The sequence below is a fragment of the Anabrus simplex genome, chromosome 6, assembly GCF_040414725.1.
Source record: "Anabrus simplex isolate iqAnaSimp1 chromosome 6, ASM4041472v1, whole genome shotgun sequence".
Classification (NCBI taxonomy): Eukaryota; Metazoa; Arthropoda; class Insecta; order Orthoptera; family Tettigoniidae; genus Anabrus; species Anabrus simplex.
In genome coordinates, this window is record NC_090270.1 from 268,389,877 (window position 1) to 268,417,822 (window position 27,946).

A 27,946-nucleotide genomic window follows, 5' to 3' on the forward strand; every position below is an offset into this window, starting at 1 on the left:
GGTCGTGGCTTGAATGTCCACAAATTTTGCTTTTACTGTTATTAATATATAAGTAATAATAATAACAACGTAAACGTTTCCACCTTTTCAATACTAAAATATATTCACAAAATTATAAAATTTTGTGAATAAATTATAAAATTTTGTGAATATATTTTAGTATTGAAAAGGTGGAAACGTTTACGTTGTTATTATTATTACTTATATATTATTCTCAGTTCAATACGGACCATAAACATGAAATTCATAACCATTAATTTACTGTTATTGGTATTTTTGAGACTTGTAAATGGATCTTAAGATAGGATTTTATTTATGTGTCCATTACGTGAGTCAGTTAATTTTAATTTCGTGTGGCTATGTCTAGCCGAGTGCAGCCCTTGTAAGGCAGACCCTCCGATGAGGGTGGGCGGCATCTGCCATGTGTAGGTAACTGCGTGTTATTGTGGTAGAGGATAGTGTTATGTGTGGTGTGTGAGTTGCAGGAATGTTGGGGACAGCACAAACACCCAGTCCCCGGGCCATTGGAATTAACCAATTAAGGTTAAAATCCCCGACCCGGCCGGGAATCGAACCCGGAACCCTCTGAACCGAAGGCCAGTACGCTGACCATTCAGCCAACGAGTCGGACACGTGAGTCAGTTAAGGAAGAGAGTGTGTCTTTGAACATAATTTCTTCTTATGCAGCACATATTGATCGATAATTTGAGATAATAGGAGATTAAAAATAACGTAGTCGTGACTCATAGACCGTATGCGCGAATGCTTATTTATCTATGACTGTAGGCAATTCTATGGAATTTTTAGTGATGATTTCTATTGTAAAATTATCCTGGAACATCGTTGTGGAATCTATTTCATTGAAAAAGTGATAATCCTGTTACAATCACATGTCAGACGATCGTAATGGTAGCCCTTGTCTGATATTGTCATCGGGAGGAACTCTCATATTTCCAATAAAATTTAAAATTAAAAATCAAGAGATAGGGTTCGATAAATCTATTTGATAATATTACCATGGACCAAAGCTTGAATGTGAGATGGATGAATGACTGATTTTTTTTGTAAATGTGATTTTCATGGTTATATTTTGTCATGATATGTGTACGCTGTGCGCGTAAAGTTTTCGATTTTTTTGTTGTTTTGTGGCGAGCATATTTGGCTCAATTATAAATCTTTAAACAATTTTATGATGGAATAAGATAGATTAGGATCTTTGCTTTGAGGGAAAATACTTAAGCAAGGATCGCGTCAATGAACTAAGCTCACAAAATGTAAAATGTTTAACTCTATAATGCGAGAATTTTAAGTCTTTATTGTGAGTTGTGCACAACACTAGGTCAATTGACACAAAGGTAAAAATCTAATGAGTTGAATATTGGACTTCAAAATAATTTAATTAAATAATTTGAAGCTTAAGTAATTAATTAGGATAATATTTAAGTAATAGAAATAATTTATTTAATTTTTCGTGTGAGGTAAAAATTTGACTCATTGCAAAATAAATCGCAGAGTATTGTTAATTTAAATAATAATTTGAAAAATCAGATTTTTGATATTTTGAGATAGGATTTTCTCAGATAATATGTTAATTAATTTCCTAATACGATTTATTAAGACTCAGTTTCGTATCTTTGCAGAACGCAATTTAATGAAGAACTGTGGGTGAATTCCAGCAGGGAAGAGCTAAATATTTTTATTTCAAGATTTTGAAAATATTAATGGAATTTGGAAAGTGCTAATATTTTATTTAATAAATGTTAAAACCCATTTCTTTTTAGTGTTTTCATTTGTCGTCAGTCCTTAGGTTGTCCCTGTCCTCTATAATTTAGCGTTGCCTGTAAGCGAACGTTTCCGCCTCTGGGACTTTTGCTTACCGGCTGGGCTGCCTGGCAAAACGGGGGCAATATATAGGAGATTAACTGCATTAGCGGAGGAAAAGCTTCATGAAATGCGAACTCTCTTGGTAAGAAGCCCCATAAAATGTCTCTTACATTTCACGGTACAGACTACTGTGTTCATTTTTTTCTGTCCAAAAAGCAACTAAACTGTTACAAGTGAAACTATAAACTCCAATATGTCCAAAATTTTAGGAAAACTGTAAATGGCTACTATATATGAACCTTGTTCACAACGAGTAGAAGAGCTGGATGTTTTCAAGAATTGTGTGTGAACTGGCCTGCTAGATTCCCCAATTTAAATCCCTACAATAATTATCTGTGGAGGACAATGAAGGGAAGTGCTCACCAACGACCCTCACACAAGAGAAGAACTACAGAACCTTCTGCAAGCCATATTGAACATCTCACAGGATTACATTTGCAAAGAGTCTGCAAGCCTCTTTAGGAGGTGCCACACATATCTGAGAGCTGTTTCCGCCTTTTAGTTAAATCAGAAATAGCCTTCAATAGCTGTTATTTGGCAGCGAGTACAGCAGGACAGTGATAATCTAGCACATGTCAGAAATAGATTTTTTTTCTTATTTTGAGGGATTTAATGCTTGGCACGTTTGGCAGAACAGTCGGATGCGTTCAGGAGAAATCTGAACCGGTCGGCTTTTTATCAGTTACTATTGTCTGCCTCTCTGTACTTTCGCTGAGATCAGCCAGTCACCATCTTGGCTCTGTGATAATATCACTATGATTCTTTGTCCGCATAGACCTACAGTTACAGTTCTTGCGTTTGCATCAGTGTGGGGTGATTTTTCTTTACAGTTATTTAATAAATTCATTGTACTGTATCAAAGTTTAGCTATGTGTATGGCTGTCAAATAGACTACAGCACAGTAAAAAGTTTGTAAGTACAGTGAATATCCTTTCTAAACCGAACATTCATGTGCCGGGTTTTCGTAAGCCTTAAATATCTTTGTGAAATTTGCAGAGAGGAGTCATACGACTTTGCTGAAGTTATGAATCTCCACATTATACAACATATTTTTTTATCAAAAAAAGAGCTCAATTCAAGGAACAATTATGCATTCCTACAATGCTTCGGAGGGCTCAGAAGAAAATTCAAGTTATCACATCAGTAAACAAAATTAAAATAAGTCAAAAAATTGTATTGAAGAGGTGGATTTAACTCACTTATTTTAATTTGGTTTAATCAAAGTTCAATACCGACCCATAAAATGAAATTCATTTCTCTAGATATCACATCAGTGGTAGATACCAGTCAGACATGCTCCACACTCTTGACATCATCAGACACCTACGCTAGACCTACAGACAGTGATTCAGATTGAAGTGTACCAAATTCTTTGTACTGAACAATTTTCATTTGATTAAAATTAATTAGGTCTTGGTTTTTCAAAGCCAATTATTTCATAATAGTCCTAAAAATTATTTATATTGAATTTTCGTAAAACTCTGTGCCTTGAAATAACTTAACTGTGCAGTAGAGTATTTGATTTTTAATTGTTTTGTTTTTACAGTACTATCATAATCATTTCTTTGCTCCAGCAAGCAGGGGCCGGGTGCAGTTGTGTACAAGCCTCCTCCAGTTTGTCCTGTTCATCCACAGATGCTGCTCATATATGCAAAGCCAGTTCACATCTCTAATTTCAAGGTCCTTCAATATCTGTTTTTCCCAAACATCACAAGGTCTTCTTCTTGGTCTCTTCCTAGAAACATTTGGTCAAAGTATGTTCGAGGAGTCCTGTGAGTGTTCATCCTTTTCATGTGACCATACCATTGCAGTCTCTTCACTTCTAGAGTCTCCAGCAACCTTCTTTCCAATCAAAGCTGTTGTAGGATATCCACATTCCTTATTTTATCCATTTTTGTTTTTTTGTAGACAAGAACGGAGGAACTTCATTTCTGTTGCCTGAAGACGACTCTTCGTTGGTCCAGTAAGTGTTGCTGCTTCCAGGCCATATGTCAACATAGGTACTAGATATATTTTGTACAAGCTCATCTTGGAAACTAACGGAAATGTTTTATCCAAAAGTACTTGACGTACGTGACCGAATTTGGAAGCTTTCTGTATTCTGTTACTAATCCTTTGATGTATGGTATTGTCTGATGACAGAACACTACCTAAATACTGGAACTTGTCAACAATATCCATCACCTCATCTCCAATTCTTATATGAACAGTTGGAGAGTTTCTACTCATCATCAAGCCAACTGTCTTAGTTTTGCTGATTTTGAGACCTATGGTTGTAAAAGCTTCATGCCAGAGATCTAGTCTAGTTTGTACTTCCGCTTCTGTCGCACCCCATACAATTACACCATCAGAAAAAACCAGGGCATTAGTTGTTGGCTCCTTTCTTTTACCCGCTTTTAAAACTTCATCCATCATGATTATGAAGAGAAGTGGTGAAAGACAACTTCCTTGCTGGACTCCACTCTTTGTTTAGAACCAACCTGAACTTCCATCCTGGACCTGGACACAACACTTGGTTTCATCATATAATAGTTTTACTCGTGCTATGACGTCATCGGGCACTTTTTTATGACTCAAACATTCCCATTTATGCCTGCGTGGTACATGGTCATATGCTTTCTCGATGTCCAGAAAAACAGTTATAAGTGTTTTAGCTTTCTCCCAATACTTCTCATAGAGCATTCTGGTGGCAAAAATAAGGTCTATAGTTGATCTATGAGGTCTAAATCGATGTTGTTGTTCCTCAAGTGTAGGTTCAACATATTTTCTAATCCTACTCTCAAGGATGGATTCGTAGATTTTGAGGCCATGTGATAGAGTTATACCTCTGTAGTTGGTACATTTCTTTCTGTCACCTTTTTTTTCAACAATGGGATGATGACTCCTTGCTTCCAATCATTGGGTATTACATATTACTATTACATTACTATAGGCTACATATTTAATTGTTTAATACTGTAATATCTTCTGTTGTGTTTAATAGATAGCAATTATTTGTTTTTGTATGATAAAACTATAGTTTTCATCCGTATCCGCTTGTTTAAATAACGTTTTTAAAAATGTCCTTGATAATCCGGCATTGGCAGATCCCCAAGCATGCCAGATTATCACAGTCCTACTGTAGTAATACCAATATAAATGGTCTGTTATTGGACATTATCAATTTTCCAGCTAACTCATTCCTGGTTGCCAGCGTTTTGCACCCATGTGCTAGGTTGGGCTCATCAGTTGGTACCTAGTACACCTACCAAGACGCATGGCTAGTGCATCCCATGGAGGCCACTGCGTAGGCTACTTGGAGCCACCGGCAGTGCCAATGCACTATGAGAGACTGTCTCATTACCGAAAACTGATGCCTGCTCGGCCATCATCTGATTTTTGGTAATGAGACACAGTCTCTCATAGTGCATTGGCACTGCTGGTGGCTCCAAGTAGCCTACACAGTGGCCTCCACGGTATGTACTAGTCATGCATCTTGGTAGGTGTGCTAGGTACCAACTGATGAGCCCAACCTAGCACACGGGAGCAAAACGCTGGCAACCAGGAATGAGTTAGCTGGAAAATGTATAATGTCCAATAACGGACCATTTATACTGGTATTATAAATTTACTAATTCGGGACAAATATTTCAGATTCCCCATGGGAATCAACATCTGTATCGTCCTACTGTAGCATGTATCGTAATAGACAGTAGACAAGTGTTGATGTAGGAACTTGTCATGGCTCGAGTGGTGCTGCTATACAGTTATTCAAGATCCTTTTACCACCTGTATTCATCTTTTTCTCTCTTTCTTATTCCTGTGTTTATTAGGTTTTCTTCCAATCCCACACAACCCACTTAAAGGCTGAACGTCTGTCAGATGGTCGTGCAGTGAGTGTTGACACCTGCTCTCTTGATGAAGCTGGGAAGCAGAAATGAGCTTGTTGGGGGCTGAGAGAAAATATATATAAGAATTGAGATTGATGAGGAGAAAGCCTATCTCTTCCTACATCAACACTTGTCTACTGTCTATTACGATACATGCTACAGTAGGACGATACAGATGTCGATTCCCATGGGGAATATACAGGGATTATCTTTGTTCTTATGTTTGTCCCCGTCCCCTTTTCTATTGCTCCCTCCTTCAATGCTGACCTGTTATTGTATTTATCCTCTAGTGTGTTCCAATTCATATTTTGTATACATGGCTTCAAAATAAAGACCCGGAATATTCATATCTTTAAATAAAAGCAGATGTATGTGATGAGCAGATATTATGCTCATAGGTTATAAACTTCGTGGTTCTGATCCGTATTGAATTGTAGGTACAATATAATTATTAAATTAATGTAGTAATGGTCCACCTTTAAGATAAGGTACTCAGAAGACGTCAATGCCCTGAAATACAATAAATTTTCAGCTGTAGGACAGCATATGCATGACTATAAACACAAATTCACAGACATAAAACAAGATATGGAAATTCTCAAAATCATCAATAAAGGACCCTACCTTAACATTACTGAAAGCTGCTTCATACATTTAGATCAATATTTTGACCCAAATCATAATCTTAATGAAATTTCAGAAAAACCAAATATCCTTTTTGACCTTCTAATTCCCATTTTCAGCAATGTCAAACCAACAAGTCATAATTCAGTTTTTCATAATATTCACAGCACCTTTCCTCAACAGCCATCCTTTTTTCCACATCCTTCAGCCCCACCTTAATCCCCCCTCCCCACCCTCTTACCCAACCCACTCTCCTTCAGGACCTTCCCCTCCCCTCTCCTTCCTTTTTCATTTGAATCTCACAACAGTTAGTCTGAAGCACACTCAACAATAGACCACACACCTCATGCTGTATTGAGAGGTAAGTCTCAAATAACCTATGCCATCTAACTAACACATTTTCTCATTCAATTCATTAATTTAATCTAATTTATCAGGTTAACTTCATGGGCACCACAATGAATTGCAAAAAAAGAAAAAAAAAAAAATTACCAGACACAATGTATCTGTGTTAACCACATCTTCATGCGCTGTCCTGACAATGTCCAACAACATTTCAGCAAGATTTAACAAGCACCATGAGAGCATCTCATTTATTACTTTGATTGAGGATGAAACAACATCTAACAGTTCCCTGTCAGCTAGTGGTTATTTACAGCGGTGTCCAATGGATTACATACAGCTAACACCACACAAATAGATTTGATGACAAACTACAGGATCAACATTTACCAGTTCCCATTTACTATTGAAATATTAATGATCAGCCATATTAGAACTAACAGTTCTGTGTATATAAATTAATACTTGAAATTATTCTCAATGATGAACATACTCAAGATGTTAGAACCTAGTTCATTTTCAAATTTATTCATAATTCCATCCCAGTTTTTAATGTCACTTTGTATATATTTGTTTTAATTTGTTTTATGTCAATTGTGTGCATGTACATTTGTTTAGTTATTAGGTGTTTGACATTAAGACTGAAGATGGCCAGCCCCGGCTGAAACTAGTCCCTAATTAATGTAATTTAGAATATTACATATTATAGTATTGAAAGGTGGACCATTACCACATTAATTTAACAATTATATTGTAGATATTATGCTGTCAATTTGTAATGCTACTTAATTTAAATAAGGATACATTTTGTGATCTTCAGTAGAGTACAGCAGTCCAAGGTAAAGCTCCCTTACGTCACCACTGTTCTTTCCAATAGATGACAGTTTTTCTTCCACAACATCTAAGGAAGTGTGTACTTTATAGTGGAACTGCAACTCCAATTCAGGATTCAGGCAAGATATGTACTTTGGAGCATTCTGGAAAATACAATAAATTGTTAGATCACAACATTGAACTAAAAGTAAGAAAAGTAATATACCTTTCGTACCACTCATTCCAGATTGAAAAACTCAAGCAAACTTGCAATTTAACATTACTGTTGATTTCAAAAAGAAAGTTCCCAAAAGGAATCATAATTTAATTTCACCAAATGTGAATACTGGAAGTGTTCAATCTCTTTATGCCTTTTCAGTATGAAATTATTAGCATTTTGTCTCAATGGTACATTAACTGCCACACCTTGTTTCCTCATCAGGTCCCCACTGGTTGATGGTTTAACCTAACTTATTACTTCTCACCAATAGTCCCTTGTGGTAAAATAGAAACAAGACTTAGAAAGGAGTACTATACCACACTCTATGATAAATCTGCAAGATGAGGTGGATAAAGAAGACCTTGCTTTGCTAGTTGGTTTACGTCGCACCGACACAGATAGGTCTTATGGCGACGATGGGATAAGGAAGGGCTAGGAGTGGGAAGGAAGCGGCCGTGGCCTTAATTAAGGTACAGCCCCAGCATTTGCCTGGTGTGAAAATGGGAAACCACGGAAAACCATTTTCAGGGCTGTCGAGACCTTGCTTTAAGTCAATATTTTGATATGTAATATTATATATAAATATATAAAATAACAGTTTTGCCGCTGTACATCGTTCAGAATTTTAAAATAATTGTATTTCTGTATCGGCCGTGTCCACAGTAACAAGGAAATGCACTTTTAATTTTCCATAATTTCTGTCTGTATGTGCATCACGAGGAAACGGCTGAAGAGAATTTAATGAAAATTGGTATGTAAAGTCGGGGAATAAGTTGCTACAATCTAGGTCATAAATAATTTTATTCATGCTGAGTGAAATGATAGCTTAGGGGAAGGCCTAAAATTTAATTCTACATTGACTTCAGTTGGGAAAATAAAGACAGTCTTTCTGAGAATTCCGTAGCAAAGCACGGGTACATCCGTCTACACACTGCTTGTTCTGCACGTAGATCAGTTTTTCCAGTAGCTTATAGGTTGAGCTTAATAGTACTTTGGGTCTATAGCTAAAAGGAGCATTGGGTGATTTTCCAGGTTTCAAGAAAGCTATCATTTTTCATCTCTTGAACTCTGGTGGCAATTGTCCTGTGCACTGGATGGATGAAAAAACCATCAGCAAACAATTTCCTGGCATTTTTAATCATAGACACAAGTAAGTGCCTTCCATTTAAGAAATAGGGAAGCTCATTGTGAGTTACGTCTAGAATGGTCAGGTATCCAATTGCAGCACTGTCACACTCCAAAATACCTGGGAGTGACCCTTGATAGAGCTATCACGTTCAAAACCCATTGTAAGATACTAAGATGAAAATCTCCATATAAAACAACTTACTCACAAATGGGCAGGGCCACAGTGAGGCTCTCATCCTCAAACTATCCAAACTTCAGCAATGGCACTGTGTTTTCCTGCACAGAGTGCATAAGTGTCTTTTTTCTTTTTTGTTGCTATTGGCTTTACGTCGCACCGACACAGATAGGTCTTATGGCGACGATGGGACAGGAAAGAGCTAGGACTGAGAAAGAAGTGGCTGTAGCCTTGATTAAGCATTTGCCTGGGAAAATAGGAAATCACAGAAAATCAATTCAGGGGTGCCGACAGTGGGGTTCGAACCCACTATCTACCGAATACTGGATACTGTAACATATGAGTAACAACACAGTAAAGGTTTCCACCTATTCAATACAAAATATATTCACAATATTTTAAAATTACATGGTACTAGTTTCGACCCATCTAGGGGTCATCATCAGCCACATCAAAGCAAAGATCACTCTTGACGAAATCCTAAGAACATGTTAATTTTAACAGTAAGATTATTATGGAATAACAAGTGAATGTGGTAAATGAAAAGAGATGTTAGTATGGGACAAGGTTAATAGAGAACAGTAAGGTTAGTCATTCCGCGTTACGGGCTGCCATTGGCTGTCGCTGTGACGTCACCATGGAACATCGCTGGTAGCCGCTGACGGCAGACTGTATTAGCGCGCGGGTAATGTTTCACATTTTAATAATATACCGAAGTGATATTTTAGAATTTTTGAACGTCATACAATGTATTCTATAGAAACATACATTCTGTACAAGATAAAGTACGTATAACACCGTAGCGCTACAAAATAAGAGGTATTTAGAAGTGCGCGATATGTTAGGTTTAAATCAACAGATTCGAGACAAATAAGGCTATTTTTATTTACTGTTATTCACTCTTACCTCAGTGAAGATGATGTTGACGAAATGCATGGAATCTGCACCTCACTCTGACTGACAGATGGGTTTTGTTTTATATCACAACACTGTTAATTTGTTCAACACTTCACGGTGAAAACTTACAGGATACATTGCGATATGTAATAACTTCAAGTCTTGGAACACTAGCACCAAATAAACGGGTTGTCTTTCTTTCCGTTAACATAAGTCTAGAAGAGTATCACAGTCTAGTATATTCACTATCTATCCGATTTTCATCAAAAGGGCTACAGTTCGAATCGTAGTCAATGAAAGCGAGACAGGGTATGAAATAAGTTCTTTTCCGAGTTCTGCGCATAAGGCAAAGGTCCCGTGGCTTTGCACACGAAGTTTAAAACAACAAATACAACGGTAACGAACATTTCTTGACATTTACTTTGTTGATAAATGCCACATTCTCGTTTTTCGCTTACGGGCAGCCTCTTTGCCGACTGAGTGGCTCAGACGGTTGAGGCGCTGGCCTTCTGACCCCAACTTGGCAGGTTCGATCCTGGCTCAGTCCGGTGGTATTTGAAGGTGTTCAAATACGTCAGCCTCGTGTCGGCATATTTACTGGCACGTAAAAGAACTCCTGCGGGACAAAATTCCGGCACCTCGGCGTCTCCGAAAACCATAAAAGTAGTTAGTGGGACGTAAAGCAAATAACATTAATTAATTAATTATTACGGGAAGCCTCTATTGTTTTATTTCTGTTTTGCAGCCAACCAACGCAAACGGAGTAAGGTTCGGATCTTAGCACATAATTTCAAGACTTGTGGATGAACCAGTGGCGAATATAGAATATATTTTGGGGGGGGGGGCAAGATTGATGTAAGGTTAGATTAAGTAATTTTAAGAGGTCAGACGATTTCAAACACTTTAGAAAGGAAAACGGAAACATTGATTTGGGCTGATACATACATACATACATACATACATACATACATACATACATACATACATACATACATACATACATACATACAGTACAGTAATGGTTACAAAAGGAAGTCCAGGTTTCTTGGTACACTTGCAAACTTATCAAGAACTTCTTCATCACTAACTATAATGTCTCTGTGGATAGAGAGTAAAGCAAGCCCGTTAAGCCTACTTTCAGATGTGCTGTTCCTTAAGTAAGTCTTCAGTCTCCTTAAGCTAGAGAAAGTTCTTTCTACGGTTGCGATAGAAACAGGAAGAACGGGGAGTAATTTGAGAAGGGTATAAATGTTGGGGAAGAAAGTCTTGTCACATTTTTCTAGAGAACTTACAGCCATTTTGGGAAGATTTGAAGGATTTTCCTGACTCCACTTTTCTTTCCACCACATAAACTCACTTTGCACAATCTCTTTTTGTGACAGATTTCCTTCGTAGAAACTAAAAGCAGCCTCCAATGAACCGAAATCTGTTACGATACACAATTGTGGAAGGATGTTTTGTAAGGATGCAACTATTTCCTTGTGAGATTCAAAGCATTCTTTTAGTGAGTTACAAAAATCGTCCAGGTATATAAACTGCTAACTATTGGCTCGGAATCTCAACAACGATCGAAAATTCCCATCATTTTGGTCCGGTTCTTCAAGGCTTATACATTTTTTCCGGGGGGGCCCAGGCCCCCTGGGCCCCCCCCCCCTTATATACGCCCCTGGGATGAACGTCAGGAAAACGGCTTTTCAACTTCACAAACATATTGTTCACAACTTCTGGTTCCCTGTTCAAATATGTTCGTCCGAGAACTTCAGCAAATATCAGTTCGAATTTAGTGATAATTTCCATAAAACTATCGGAAGGGACGAGCAAACCTCCCCGAAACAGCACGTGTACCCACCCCAGACTTGGGTCATCAGGTGGTATCAACAAATCTCCTGTAGGCATGCCCAGGGACTTGTCAAATTTTCGGCAGCGATATGCGATGAACCCTGCAACGTATTTGAATCCCTCCAGACTACAGTCAGCATTTTCCTGTACGGATAGATCATCACTATCAACAGCTGGCAATTCAATGTCATTCATATCCTTGTCACCCTCAGTCATCGCCAGAGCTTGTCATATCCGGGAGGATGTTGCCAAACATAGCCGATGTAACAAATTCTCCTCCTTCGGCAGGAGCTACAGGTGACTCATTGGAATGAGGAATATCGCTGGAATTGGCTCCTAACAACAACAGTCTGATGCTATTTTTCACATCAGGTGGAGATGGATGATCGTAAAAATGCCCAAGACCTCTTAGGCGCGAAAAGAAATTTTCCAGGCAATCTTGATTCAAACTTGCCGTGAGAATGTATTTAATAATAAATAATGTTATTTCTTTTACGTCCCACTAACTACTCTTTTACGGTTTTCGGAGACGCCGAGGTGCCGGAATTTAGTCCCGCAGGAGTTCTTTTACGTGCCAGTAAATCTACCGACACGAGGCTGACGTATTTGAGCACCTTCAAATACCACCGGACTGAGCCAGGATCGAACCTGCCAAGTTGGGGGAGAATGTATTTAACGCCGAAAGATTCCATGTATTTGAACAGCACAAACGAAAAAAGAAACTAGGTCCTCTGACACTCTTTTAAACACCCCACGCACTTTAAAGGTAAACAAATACATCCGATACATGTGATAACTGAAGAATTTGCCTCGGTCTACCCTGGTCCCGCGTGGTTAGCTGTTCCACCGTGACGTCATGCGCTAAGCGAGGAAAATGCAACACCTTCTGCGCACGGCTGAGTGCACCCCCCTGAGTATGGGACAGGTGAGTAATAGCTAACAAATATACAAGAAATATACATAAGAGGTTTGGAACAAAGTATAAAAGGGGACTTAGTGTTGTAAAAATTATATAATCATGGAAAACAGTAAGTCCTTATAATGAAGAATGCAATGTGAAATGACACACATAAAATTATATATGGCTTAGGAAGAGTTGAGGTGGTTTAGGAGGGGAAGAGGGCTTAAGGTGGGGTTGAAGGGTGCGGGAGAAAGGGTAATTGTCTCGGAAAAGTACCTTTGATATCTACAAGTTAACCAATATCTTTAAGAAACAAGGCGTTAAAATAGCCTTCAACCAACTATAAGAACATGAACGTTTTACACAATACTTCACACATCAACAGGACCAGCAGTTTTTTAAAATCAGGAGTTTATAAGATCAAATGTAACACCTGTGGAAAAACCTACATCGGGCAAACCGGTAGAAACTTCAATATCAGATACCACGAGCACACTAACGCAATAAAATACAACAAGTTTTCAGCCATCGGCCAACACATGCAAGATTATAACCATAATTTCACCAATATCGAACAAGACATGGACATCCTCGAATTAGCAAACAAGGGCCCCTTACTCGACATAATGGAAAATTACTACATACACCTAGACCAATACTTTAACGCCAGTCACAATCTCAATGAAATCTCAGAGAAATCCAACATACTCTTCGATCTATTTATCACTTTCCTCAGAAACAATAATGCAGCCAACCAAAACTCAATCCTAAATTTAATCAAAGGTACTTTTCCGAGACAATTATCCTTTCTCCTGCACACTTCAACCCCACCTTAAGCCCTCTTCCCCTCCTAAACCACCTCAACTCTTCCTAAGCCATATATAATTTTATATGTGTCATTTCACATTGCATTCTTCATTATAAGGACTTACTGTTTTCCATGATTATATAATTTTTACAACACTAAGCCCCCTTTTATACTTTGTTCCAAACCTCTTATGTATATTCCTTGTATATTTATTAGCTATTACTCACCTGTCCCATACTAACATCCCTTTTCATTTACCACATTCACTTGTTATTCCATAATAATCTTACTGTTAAAATTAACATGTTCTTAGGATTTCGTCAAGAGTGATCTTTGCTTTGATGTGGCTGATGATGACCCCTAGATGGGTCGAAACTAGTACCATGTAATTTTAAAATATTGTGAATATATTTTGTATTGAATAGGTGGAAACCTTTACTGTGTTGTTACTCATATGTTATTCTCAGTTCAATACGGACCAACAACATGAAATTTATAACCCTTAATTACTGGATACTGGCCGCACTTAAGCAACTGCAGCTATCAAGCTCGGGTGCATAAGTGTCAACCATTAACCTGGCAATATAAACATTCACCCATCTTGCTTACATATGGGTCCTCAAAGAATCTGAAACATTTGTAGATCTGCTCTCGATCATCAATAGATTGATGAGGTTCTCCCAACAGGACCTCCTCCCCTACTTTAAAATCATCCCCTTCCCACTGCTGTTTTTCCCCCTCTATCTCCCCCACCTTAAATGCATTGGTGTTTGTCAACTGGATGATCACCTTCAGAGGTACCGTCTCTGCAGAAGGCAAACCTACCATGGTTGCCAACCTTACACAAAAGCTCTCTCTTCCCATTCTTTCACACACAACGTCCACAGACTTTCATTCGGAACACACATTTCACATTCAAAACATCCCTCCTCTTCTGAAAACATACCACAATCGCACATCTTGCACCAATACTCTTCCACACATTGAAATCATTCATACTAATTTCAGCATCAGATATTCCACTCAACATACGTTTGAATAGACTTCCTGTTCTGTCATACACATTGCCACTCTCACTTTCTTTGAACTTTCTCCAAATACCAAAAAGCTCTCCAACACAATTACTCCTCATAAAATCTTCAAACCCTGAATCCCCATAATATTCACAACCACTCTTATGATTCTCACTGTGCACAAAATGTGACCCAACATCCCCTTCACAAAGACATTCACCCACAGCATCGACAGTTATCATCCACTCATCCTTGTCCGACATACCAGCTTCAATCACCTCAATCTCATTCACACAACTCTTCTCACATTTTCCTTCACTCAAACTCTCTTTCTTCTTGAAATCATTACTATCATTGACCTCGAGATTCCCACCATTACTACTAAATCCCCCCCACACTTACTACACCTTCCATATCTTTCATCGTAGTTTCCACTCGCACATCATTCATGCCATCAACACTGTTGCTCTCGACCCTCTTAAAGGAAGTTTTATTAATCGCAAAGTCATCACTACTCTGACACATTATCGATGTAATATTAAACTCCTCACCAACATCTACAACATGATATGTCTTCCTCAAAGGCTCCTCCTCCACCAAATAATCTTCATCACCTTCACAAAAAACTTCCTTTTCAATTTCTTCAACTTCTCAAAGAGCATCAATTACCACAGTGTTATCACCATCAATTTTAGCACATAGTAGGTCCTCCGACAAATCCTATTTCACTTCTTCACACCCTTTTCCCCGAAAATCTCTCAGAATATCAACTTCCCTCCCTACATTATCAATTGCTTTCTCCACACTACTACCCCAATCATTAGCTGCCATGCAATGCTTATCAATTAAATTACTCACCTCCTCCCCTTCATTACTAATTTTATTACTTAATTCCTTCCCCTGATTACTAATTTGACTACTCAAATTATTCCCTTGATCAATCAATTTGGCCAACTGCTCCAATACCAACTTCATGAGATTATTACCGCCCATATTACATTGGTTATGCTCACTACTTCCCCCCCCCCCCCCCAATTATAATTCCATACACTTTTTTTGTAGACATATTCCCTCTGAAAACTATTCAAAGTCTTGTGTGCTTGTGTCAGAGCTGCTCTCTTGATCATTACCAGACATACTTCCTTTATGCACTGTTCTCCTTCTCAAATTTATAACATTACTATTACACTCTCTAGTATACATATTCTACTGATCAATATACTCGAAACAGGAAAACACTTACAAATTATTCCTAACGCAAGCACACTGGCAATTGTAACATTTTGGCAGAATTGAAAATATTATATGGATAAATTGTCAGTAGGATAGAATATAAATAACGAAACCGGACTCCACCTGCGAAAGATTTCAGGAATAATTAATTCTGTAGAGCATGAAGGAACTCTCTCTCCCATCACGCTTATGCAGCTCCAAACTTGCTTTATAACCTTACCTGTTACTGTTCACCCCTGAAATTAAATTTGGGTAGCATGCCAGGTTTTCCCTTACTCCACTGATAGCAGATTTAACACAAGTTTTATTACATGTAGTTACTCCCGCACACCAAGGAGAAAACCGCCACGGAGACAGCCTCGCCGCTAGCTGCGCCCAGTCAAGAAGACCACTGCAGCCACCGGTCATCATGGTGGCCACAGAGCAATTTGTCTTAACAGCTTGGTGTCCTGTGATCGTGCCTTGCCCGTGGCGTAATCCACGTACAAAAACTAGCCTGACACGACACGGGCAACAAACTGAACTACCCAGCCCGGTCCGCAAATGCGTTTGACCGCTCCAGTATTTCATCCCTACCCCTCCCAGCTTACAAACAACTAATCCTGGGCAAGAAAAATCCCGCCATGCCCAACAAGCCAAGATCGAGGAACAAGTTTGGTGGACCGCGTAGCCGGGCAACTGTTCCAGTCCCTCCCAGAAACAACACCGCCCGCTCCCAGTCAACCCCAGATCGTAGCTCCTCATCGCAGCCTTCTTATCGATCCCCGTCCCCAGCTTTATCGCCCATAGCAAAGCTCCTGCCTAGCTATGACCCATCATTTGATGATGACGATTGTTTCAAAGGCTCTTTCTTCTTTCATAGTAGCCGCTCCCCAAACCTTCACCCCCCTGAAATCAACGTAATCGTCATCCCCCTTTATTGTGTAGGGTCTGTGCCCCGAAATAGGGCTATAATCCTCAGCGCCATCAAGCACCTCATGGACACCCACATAGCTGATATAGAAGAAACAGATAGTGAAATCCTAATAATTACCCCCTTCCAGGAATATTTCACAGTTATCTTAGACCTGCTTCTTCTACTTAAAGATGTCCCTAAACCCCTGGTCTTGCACCCACTAGACCCCCACCCTGATCGCCAACCTTAAGAAAAAGAAGAAGAGGAAAATCCCGTAGCCGAAGAAGAAGAAGACCACAAAGACGCAGCAGAACAAGAAGAAACGCTGGAGGAGGGAGATATTTACTGCGAATGAAGCACGCAAACCACCCTACCATCGGAATTAGCAGAAGCGAGCTCTGAAACCTCACTTCTCCTGCCTTTACCCATCCGCCTAGAACCGCAACCCAACAGCAAACCTAAGAAAACCAAACCCAAAGAAACTCAAACAGATCCTAAAATCATCCAACCTTCAGCCACTGAGTCCAGTCAAGCTGACCACTGACAATCTGAAACGCCGCCGCAAACCCTACCATTGGCACAATTGCCCATCTCTACTACCTGCCAATCAACAACTATCCATAAACAAACCCGCTCAAACCCCAATAAGCCACGGCCGCAATCCTCTCTAATTTTTCAGTGTTTCAAATGCCTGCAACTAAACCACGCAGCTGCAAACTGTCCAAACGAAACTTGCTGCAACAGGTGTGGTGACAACCACCACCACACCGTCTGCCCAGTCCTTCGCAAAGAGGCAAAGTGTGCCAACTGCAAAGGCAATCACGCCGCTTCCTACCCAGGCTGCCCATTTTTAAAAAGACGATCAAGGCTCGCTACATTGCAAATAAACACCTGCACCACCCCCAACCACCCAACCATCAACCACCGTTGTTATTAAACCTCAAAATTAATCCTCCTCCTGTGTACAACCCACACAACCAAATACAAACCATCACCTCCATAGATCTTCTGAAAAATCTCCTCCTAAACATCTTAACCAGTTAAAGTAAATTCACCAACTGCAGCTTAAACCACATCCCAATGCTCAATGCAAGAATAACAATGTAGCATGCCCACAAACTCCTCTACACCTCTACCGCCTCCAACAATGCAAACACTACTACCCCTCGTCCGTCAAACTAAATATCGCCACCACCACATCTCAAACTATCCCAGTCGAACTTGCACCTACCTTACCGAAATGTTGGAAGCTAGAGCTAAAATTACAATGCTACAAGCTAGCATGGTGGAAATTACAAAGAAGAAAAAGAAGATACATCAAGCTGGAAAAAGCAAACCACCAACCCGTAGGCTTGGGGCAAAGGACCTAAGGTAAGGTCAGCGGCTCCACAACTGATTCAAATGGAACCTCGCGGCCCCCTCCGAGGTACCGCTCGGTGTCGCTACCGCGAGTCTCTCTATGGTATGTACTAGCCAGTGTCTTGTTAGATGTGCTAGGTGCCAACTGATGAACCCAACCTAGCACACGAGGGCGAGGCGCTGGCAACCAGGAATGAGTTAGCTGGGAAATTTATAATGTCCAATAACGGACCATTTATATTGGTATTATAAATTTACTCATTCGGGACAAATATTTCAGATTCCCTATGGGAATCAACATCTATATCATCTGATGGCCAAGCAGGCATCATTTTTGGTGAAGAGACAAAGTGGCTCCAAGTAAGCCTACGCAGTGGCCTCCACAGTATGCACTAGCCAGTATCTTGGTAGGTGTGCTAAGTACCAACTCATGAGCCCAACCTAGCACACGAGGGCGAGGCTTAATGACATTTCCGAAAAATCGAACATTCTTTTTGACCTGCTCATTCAGCTTTTCAGACAATCAAAATCAAATATTAAAGGTCTGATTTTTCATTCTATTTATAGTACTTTTCTTAAACAATCTTCCATATTCCCACATCCCTCAGCCCCACCTTAATATCCCTCCCCCTCCCCCCTTTTCTCCTTCCGTTCTTTCTCCATTCACGTCCTCAAGATTTCCTTTGAACCTCACCTACCCCCATTTCTCTCTTCAGCTTATTACAACATGCATTAATTCCCTTATGACATATTTAAATATTTTCTAATAATAATAATAATAATAATAATAATAATAATATTTGTTTTATGTCCCACTAACTACTCTTTTACAGTTTTCGGAGACGCCGAGGTGCCGGAATTTAGTCCTGCAGGAGTTCTTTTATGTGGCAGTAAATCTACCGAAACGAGGCTGACGTATTTGAGCACCTTCAAATACCACCGGACTGAGCCAGGATCGAACCTGCCAAGTTGGGGCCAGAAGGCCAGCGCCTTAACCGTCTGAGCCACTCAGCCCAGCTAAATATTTTCTTCCACCTGACCAAATTTCTTTCTTTCTTTCTTTCTTTCTTTCTTTCTTTGCTGTCATTTATTCAGAGTCAAATGTATGGTCCGCAATGAACTGCGAATTTCTATCCATCTTTATTTAACTCCATATACGTTAATCCTCCTCGCGTAACATCCATCGTCCTTCAAGATTCTAGAAACAGAAGAACTTTCTTCTAGCATCTTACTTCGCATCGACATTTATTTCAAGTTTATAAACATCTTGAGAAAACAATGTTACGGTACTATAATTTCAACTGATCTCTGAATGAACAACAGCATCGCTTGAAAACCAACCTTTTTCGATTTCCATGACCAACAACTTAAGGATTACTTTTATACGGCGCACTGGACCTTGTTATGGATCTCTATTTTTTAACATAATGTAGCGCATCTCTGGATTCTAAAGCCTCCACCCGCAACAATTACCTTCCTTCAAGTTCCAAAAAACTGAAGAGCCTTTCCAGCATCCATGTGTTTTTACATCTATGAATATCTCATAAAACAACGTAACTTCATCTCAGTTGTTCTTCGAATATACAGCCGCAAATTTAAGAAGCCAGCATATGTTGAATTCCTTGACCCACAACTAAAAAATTTCCATCCCTATCAACTTATTAATGCTATACGGCGCACTGGTCTTTAATCGTAAATAAACAACGTGACTTCGGCTCAGTGGTTCTTCAATTGGATACCTACATCTTAAAGGAGCCAGCATATTCTAATCTCCTTATCCAGCAACTCAAGGATTCCTATCTATAACATCTTTTTAATGTGCACTGGACTTTTTATGAATCTCTTTCAGATAGTTATTTTTTAACATAGTGCTGCACAATATCTCACTTGGTATGTACTTTTACGAAACCTTACGTGTCTTTACATTGTTTAATTTCTTCAGTATTTGTGTTTTAATTTTGCTTTAGGCTGACGATGACCTAGTACTAGATCGAAACTAGTCCCTAATCATTTATGTAATTTAAACTCTTTACATTTTGTATTGAAAAGGTAGACCCAAATAGTACATTAATTTACTCTATTGGGATGGGAAAGGCCTAGGAATGGCAAGGAAGCGGCCGTGGCCTTAATTAAGGTACAGCCCCAGCATTTGCCTGGCGTGAAAATGGAAAACCACGGAAAACCATCTTCAGGGCTGCCGACAGTGGGGTTCGAAACCACTATCTCCCGATTACTGGATATTGGCCGCACTTAAGCGACTGCAGCTATCAAGCTCGGTAACCACGAATGAGCTAGCTGGAAAATTTATAATGTCCAACAACGGACCATTTATATTGGTAGTATAAATTTACTCATTTGGGACAAATATTTCAGATTCCCTATGGGAATCATCATCTATATCATAAGTGATATGTTCCGAGCTGTCAGCAGATAGATGGCGTAGAATGACATTAGTAGACGAATAAGTTTGAGTGGCGTCTTTAAAAGTAGGAAAGATCACAATATGAAGATAAAGTTGGAATTAAAGAGGACAAATTAGGACAAATATTCATTTATAGGAAGGGGAGTTAGGGATTGGAATAACTTTCCAATTTCTTTGAAATCATTTAAGAAAAGGCTAAGAAAACAACAGATAGGGAATCTGCCACCTGAGCGACTGCCCTAAATGCAGATCAGTATTGATTGATTGATGATCACATGACACTTGTTGTTTAAAGGATCCTAACATCTTGGTCATCGGCCCCTAATGGTACGAAATGAGACGAAATGGAATGACAAATTAAAAGTCCAAAATCCTCCACTGACCAGAATTCAAAACCTTAAGATGAAGAATGAATGGATGGATATGTATTTAAAACAATCAGGGGATATGACACGCTATGTCTCGCATTCACAGACACTAACATGAAATAATAGTATTACTGACCAAGGGACTGCGTCTGTAGCATAATACTGAATCGATGATGCTTTTAGTCCAAAGGGGTCCAAAATCCAAGTCATCGGCCCCTCATAAGGGTACTTATTGCTAGGAAAGTAGAACCACGGTATTTGTCATGCTGTGGTACTAATCAAAAGTAGCGTAGACTCACTGTATTCCACACATGGCTATGTGAATGATGTTGATCTACGAAATATCACTGTAATATTTGTCACCAATGGAAGATAATAATTGCTTTTACTCAAATAAAGTCTCAAATCTGTGGTTGATTAAGAAATAATCCGAAATATTTTATTTTAGAGAATACATACTTTACTGCCTTACAAGTACTATTTCTGCTATGTCGCAGCGCTTCCGTGTTTTGTTTGTCTGACACTGTAGTGTGTGAAGTTCTTTGGTGTCCTTTTATTGATTTTTCTCATTCGGTGTAACTTGAAGGGCTGTCACTTAATGTGCCCTAACTTATGTATTGGTCCAGGGAGCATGCTATTTTTCTTTCCTCAAAATACCCGCGCTGGACAAATAGGGGGGGGGGGGGGAGAGAGAGAGAGAGAGAGAATTCACAGACATAGCACTCCCATTCATCGGTGCCAGCCCTGGACCTAAAGAAAGAAACAAAAGACAGTGCGAGCAGCGGAATGCGAGACATATGGACAAAGATAATGAGAATTCACAGACATAGCACTCCCATTCATCGGCCAGCCCTGGACCTCAAGAAAGAAACAAAAGACGGCGTGAGCAGCGGAATGCAACAAAATGGAGTCCCTTTTACAGCCCGTAAGTAAGTATACATATTTCTCGCTAGTAACGACGGTATTTCTTAATCAACCTCCGATATGAGACTTTATTTGAGTAAAATCAATTATTGTCTTCCATTTGTGACAAATATTACAGTGATATTTCGTGGATCAACATCATTCACATAACCCCACACATTATGGTACTACTCACAGGTAATGAAATTCCCACATGTAATACAGACCTATGGGGTTTCGCACATTGAGGCGCCATTTACAGGCAACGCAAACCTATGGTGTTCATCACATAAGTGTACTAACCACAGGGACTCACGCTATCCCTAGGTATTCCTCATATAGTGGGTACTAATCATAGACAAGCCAGAACCATGGTGTCGCTCATCCCAAGGTATCGCTCATATAGTGCTACCAATCACAGGTACTGTAAAAGCCGGCAACATACTCTTTTGCTACTAATCACAAACCTATTTGGTACCTAACATAGTGATACTATGCACAAGTAAAAGCGACCCATGGTGTTCCCCGCGTGGTGGTACTAATCACAAGTAGTTTCATGGTTCTAATACAATCATCCCTTGGTCGCCCCTTTTAGTCACCTCTTACGACAGGCAGGGTTTCCCATTTTCACACTAGGCAAATACTGGGGCTGTACCTTAATTAAAGCCATGGCCACTTCCTTCCCACTCCTAGTCCATTCCTATCCCATTGTCACCATACGACCTGTGTCGGTGCGAAGTCTCACTCATTATGCTAACATCCTAGGAGAACACACATCCTAAATACTTGAAATTATCTACCTGTTCCAGCTTTGTATCCCCAATCTGATATTCAATTCTCTTGGATTTCTTACCTAACGACATCAATTTTATACCATACGCATTGCACCAATTTTCAAGTCCCAAGATATTAGACTGCACGCTTTCAGCACAATATGCCATTAAGACCAAGTCACCAGCATAGGCCAGACTGCTTAGGCCTACTACATTTTCACGTAACTGAATCCCTCCCTACCACTTAATACCGTCCAGCAGATGATCCATGTAAACTATGAACAACATTGGTGAAAGATTTCAGCCTTGTCTAACCCCTGTAATACCTTAAAGAAAGAACTCATTCTACTATCAATTCTCACTGGCTCAATTGTCAACATAAATATTTTAAGTGATTTTAATAATCCACCCTTAATCCCATAGTCTCCCAGAACAGCTAAAATTGTTTCCCTCGGTACTCTGTCATATGCCTTCTCTAGATCTATGAAACATAACTGTCTATTCCTCTCGCAGCATTTTTCAATTACCTGGTGCATACTGAAAATCTGATCCTGACAGCCCCTCTGTGGTCTGAAACTACACTGGTTTTCATCCAACTTCCTCTCAACCACTGACTGCTCCTTCCTTTCCAAGATGCCATTGAAGTTGCATGGTATACTGATCAATGAAATACTTTGATAGTCGTTGCAAAACTTCCTGTTCCTTTGCTTATAGATAGGTGCAATTACTGCCTTTGTTCAATTTGAAAGTATCTTACTATTACACTCCATGTTAATCTTATTACTTAAAAGTAGTTAGTGGGACATGAAAATAACATTAATCTTATTACTCTATGAAGCCATTTCATCCCTGCCTTCCCACTATACTTCAGCATTTCAGATCTAATTTCATCTATTCATTCCTGCTGTTTCATGACAATGGAGTTTATTTACCATCCTCTCCACTTCCTTCAGTGTAATTTCACCAAAATCACTGTCCTCCTCCCCATGAGCTTGGTTGTTCACGTCACCAGGAAGATTTCCTTTTACATTGAAAAGATTTTTGTTCTTTAATTTTACAATCTGCTTCACGTCGCACCAACATAGATAGGTCATATAGCGACGATGGAATAGGAAAGGGCTAAGAGTGGAAAGGAAGCGAGCATGGCCTTGATTAAGGTACAGCCCCAGCATTTGCCTGGTGCGAAAATAGGAAACCACGGAGGACCACATTCAGGGCTGCCGACAGTGGGGTTCGAACCCACTATGTCCTGAATGCACGCCGATAGCTACGTGACCCCAAAATATTCTTTCCAACTCTTCAGTGATTCCCTGAATCTATTATTATTATTAATAAGAAAATCGCACAAACGTGCAGAGAGTTAAGGTTCATTGTTCTTTGCTATATTCCATTAGTGATTTAGTGCGCTTGTGGCACTCACTGAAGTGGTAGCGCTTACAGGCCTTCCTGCAGAGGTTGCATATACACTCTGCTGAGGGTTCGTGGAAACTGTTTCTTGTGCGTAGCTTGTGGTGGAAACTGTTCACCGCGAGCCTAGTTATGGCGCTTTGTAAATTCTTGTTTGGTCCCGTCCAGTTCCGATCTAGCATCGCATCTGTTGCGTAGAATTTGGGCCAGATTCTGCTCTCTTGTTTTGTCTGTCCCGAAGTAGGTCCGACTTGTTTCGTCGCTGGCAGCCTTTGTCTGAACCTCAAGTCTTCTATGAGGAAGCACGTTTTTACAAGTTCGTAGGCCAATGAACGAACGAACCAACCAACCAACCAACAAGACAAAAACACACTAAAACTACTCCTATGGAACGTAGAAGACCTAAAGAATCTAAAAGCAGCAACCCCTACCTATTTTTGGAACAACTCTGACGCAGTAATAGCCACTGAAACTTTCCTCTCAGAGCCCCTCGACGAACCCCTCTTCTACGGTAGGCCTACACATGCACTGGCAAAAACAAAAAAAAGCGGTAGACCAGAAGGAGGCGTAACCGTCATGTATAACAACACCACAGGAAAACTCAAAGCAAAACACACAGAAGAAAACACAGTCATCTTAAAAGCTGACAGACTAAGTATCATAGGTCTCTACACAAGTCCAGCGCAAACAGTCGACGATACAGCAGAACAAATAATTAATGCAATCTCAATGACAAGGGAAGAAGAAAATGTGATTCTGGGACGAGACCTAAACTGCAGACTGGACAAGCCTGACCAAAAAACAGCTCTGGTTTTGGAATTACTAGAGGAAAAAGGGTTCACACTGGTCAATAAAAAGGAAGCAAAGACATACCTTGGGCCTAACTGTTCCAGTACAATAGACCTGGTCTTCTACAGTCGAAAACATATTAAAATAAAATCACAAGAAATGCTGGAACGATCAACAGTCGCCCCACTGACAAAACACCTACCAGTATGCACCACATTTGCCATATCAGGAGCGTCCAGATTGCCGAAAACCTCCCATACACAGAAAAGATCAAGGAAACTGAACAATGACGCATTAGAAAAGAGAAAGGAACTCCTAGGAAATGTTCCAAGCCTAATAGAAGAAGGACTGCTCCAATCTGGACTAGACTCCGTTCTGTTGTATATACATAGTGCACAGTTGCTGAAGAAAACAAGAACAGCACAGCCCTGGTTTGACGCAGAATGCTACTGCACCAGAAAAGAAGCCCTACACCTCCTCCACAAAGCGAAGCACACAAATACACCAGACAACCTGAAAGCATATGCACAAAAGAGGAAAGAATACAAGAAGCTAAACCTGCTCAAAATAGCAAATCACACGGAAGCAGATGCACAAAGACAAGCAGAAGAATCCCTAAAGGACCCCTTTATAGCGATCAAGAAGAAAAGCAGAGCAGGAGTGGCAGGAATCCCGATGAATCTATTATGAGTTCATCTGATTTACCCAAAACACTATTAATTTCCTTTTTTCCTATCATCCTAAGATTCTTTATTACTGTCCAGTAAGGTTTCCCCTGCTGTATGACCTAGCCTTTCCGGGTTATTACCAAAGTCTTTCCACAAATTCTTCTCGGATTCAAGAACTATTTTTTGTTTTGTTCTGTTTCTTCGATCTACATATTATTCCCAGTCTGCATCAGTTCTTGTTTGGAGCCATTATTTTCTGATACACCTTTTTTTTTAATGCTTACAAGCTGTTCTCACTTTATCATTCCTTCACGATGTTCGCTTTTTCGTATCTTTACACAAAATTGTTCCTAGGCATTCCATTGCTTTTCTCTACTACAGCATCCCTGCATACCATCCATTCTTTCTATTCGCCGAACTTGTTTATTGTCTACTGTCAGGAACTTTTTACCAATTATATCTAATTTAGTCGTCCTGAAGATTTTCTACCCTTATTCTTCTGCAGACAATTTCTCTTTCTTTATCCTAGGCCTAGATCACGGTCGAATCACCACAGTTTAAATGAAAATAGTTATAATGTAACGAATTTAGTCTCACATTGATGGTAAAGTAAAATGAGGTTAAGTAGGGCCTATCCTAAATTAATTTCAAGTTCAATGAAGGATGTGGAGGTTAGGACTCCCTTCTTAGTTGACTTCTTCATTTGATACAGAGATATCGATAAATTACCGTACCTAAAATATATTATAATCTTAATCTGGATGCAGAATTACATCGAGAAACGTACCTCTTTTCCAATTACAGCGACACAAACGGCCTGAATATCTTTGCTCGGTTTATACGAGGACATAGCTAATACTTTCCCCACATCCGACTCACAGACACAGACCTGTGTGGATTGGATACCGGAGAAGAACTGGTACAAATCAAGTACAAATATTCCAAACAATCTAATGTCTTGTTTGTTTACATCCGAGATCACTGCAAGATCACGAAGTTTGCAAGACTGGCAATGTTTTAAACAGCTATTTGAGAGCGAAATTACAAAGCACAAAGTACACTAGACATTCCAATCGTTTATAAATTTTTCATCTTTTGGTGTTGGTATAATAAAACTAATTGAGAAAATGAATCACCATAAGATGGCGTGCCAATATATTAAAGGTATTTACTAGTTAAGTGAAAATACTTTTATTTCATGTGAAAACTTCAACAAATTAATTGTTAGTCATAAGTGCTAATCGATCATCTTTACAGTTGATAAGCTTTGGCTCCCAGGTTGGCGACTGATCTTGCTTATATTTGACATCAGTTTGACATTAGTGACTCTTGTGAAGATCATTTGAGGATTATCGACGTTCATTTCATATTAATTAGGTCTGTTTTCTCTCGCTGCTTTAATTGTTAGAGATTTAATTACTGTAATTGGCCATCACATAAATTCCACCCTGTTTCTCCGGTTTTCGTAAGTTTTTATCATTATTTTGTATCCTAAGTTTAGTTTATAAGTTGCATTTGTTATGCAGTAAGTTCGTGTCATTAACATTGGAATAATTTACAAATCACCCTGAAATACCTATAATTTATTAAGACTAGTGGTGCAGGTTTCAGTGATTTAATCAATTCAAAACTGCATTGTAAAATGAATACTGTGAAAGGAATGCATTTATTATAGGTTGTCTGCCATTATGGCAGGTAATGCTGCCTTTATAGAACTTCGACAGAAATCTCTGCTCCGGTTCTTCAACCACACCGAGAGGAAAGTGGACCTCGTTTGGATAAATCATGAAGGACACCACGTGAAGTCCAAAACACTGTCACCTGGAGATTTTCTGGATGCTGATACCTACATTACTCACCCTTGGCTCTTTATTGATGCTGAAACTCAGGATAGGCTAGTCGTAAAGTCAGAAGAAGTATACATGCCTGAACCATGGTATTTGAAATACCGTGCTATGACACCAGAGCAGCGAAGGAATAAGCGCGTTGAGCGAACCCACGTGTACATAACTATTCCTGTATTTACTCTCAAACAGAGATCTTTGCAGGTGGTTAGGAACCATTTGTCTCATCCAAATGATGCATATAAGTTAGAACTGCCTGTTTCACTTCAAAAGGAACTCTATAGGATGGTTAGAGAGAGCAACCAATGTAAGGTTGGACCTGCTCCTGCCTGATGTTACTCTGTGATGGTTATTATAACCGTTGTTCCATAGAATTCATTATTGTTCTATAGAAATGCCGGCTGTAGTAACTATCACCTTTATATTCAGATTCCACATTTGAAATATAAGCAGGGTTGTAATGGCAACACCAGATCTGTCATTACTAAAATGCAAGTGTATTTTTGTATGTTTATTTTGTGATAGAGATTCATGAAGCTTAGTACAGGCAGAAAGCTCCTTTTGGATAATTTGATATTGCTTTACAATGTTGAAAAGCAACAACATGAGAAACAGAAAATAAATTTTTGGTAAATTGAATATTACATTATGAATGCTATGAGTAGCCTATATTATATTTGCAGAAGAGGAGTGAACTTTTAATGAAATATCTCATTTTCTCTTATTATACATCTTGATCCAAGTTTCGTATGTCTCGTTAATAAATTGACCT

The 27,946-nt window shown here is 39.4% G+C and overlaps 1 protein-coding gene across 1 annotated transcript in view; it reads right to left on the minus strand.

Moving 5' to 3' along the window:
• Positions 1-26,338, minus strand: part of LOC136876437 (trafficking protein particle complex subunit 2-like protein) — an 83,701-nt gene extending 57,363 nt beyond the window's left edge. Inside the window, exons 1-2 of the mRNA XM_067150412.2 lie at positions 26,118-26,338; positions 7,524-7,696 (exon numbers count right to left, since the gene is read on the minus strand). Of these exons, the coding sequence (XP_067006513.1) occupies positions 7,524-7,696; positions 26,118-26,180 (236 nt within the window). The 5' untranslated portion in view covers positions 26,181-26,338. The remainder of the gene's footprint in view (positions 1-7,523; positions 7,697-26,117) is intronic.
• Positions 26,339-27,946: the final 1,608 nt, after the last annotated feature.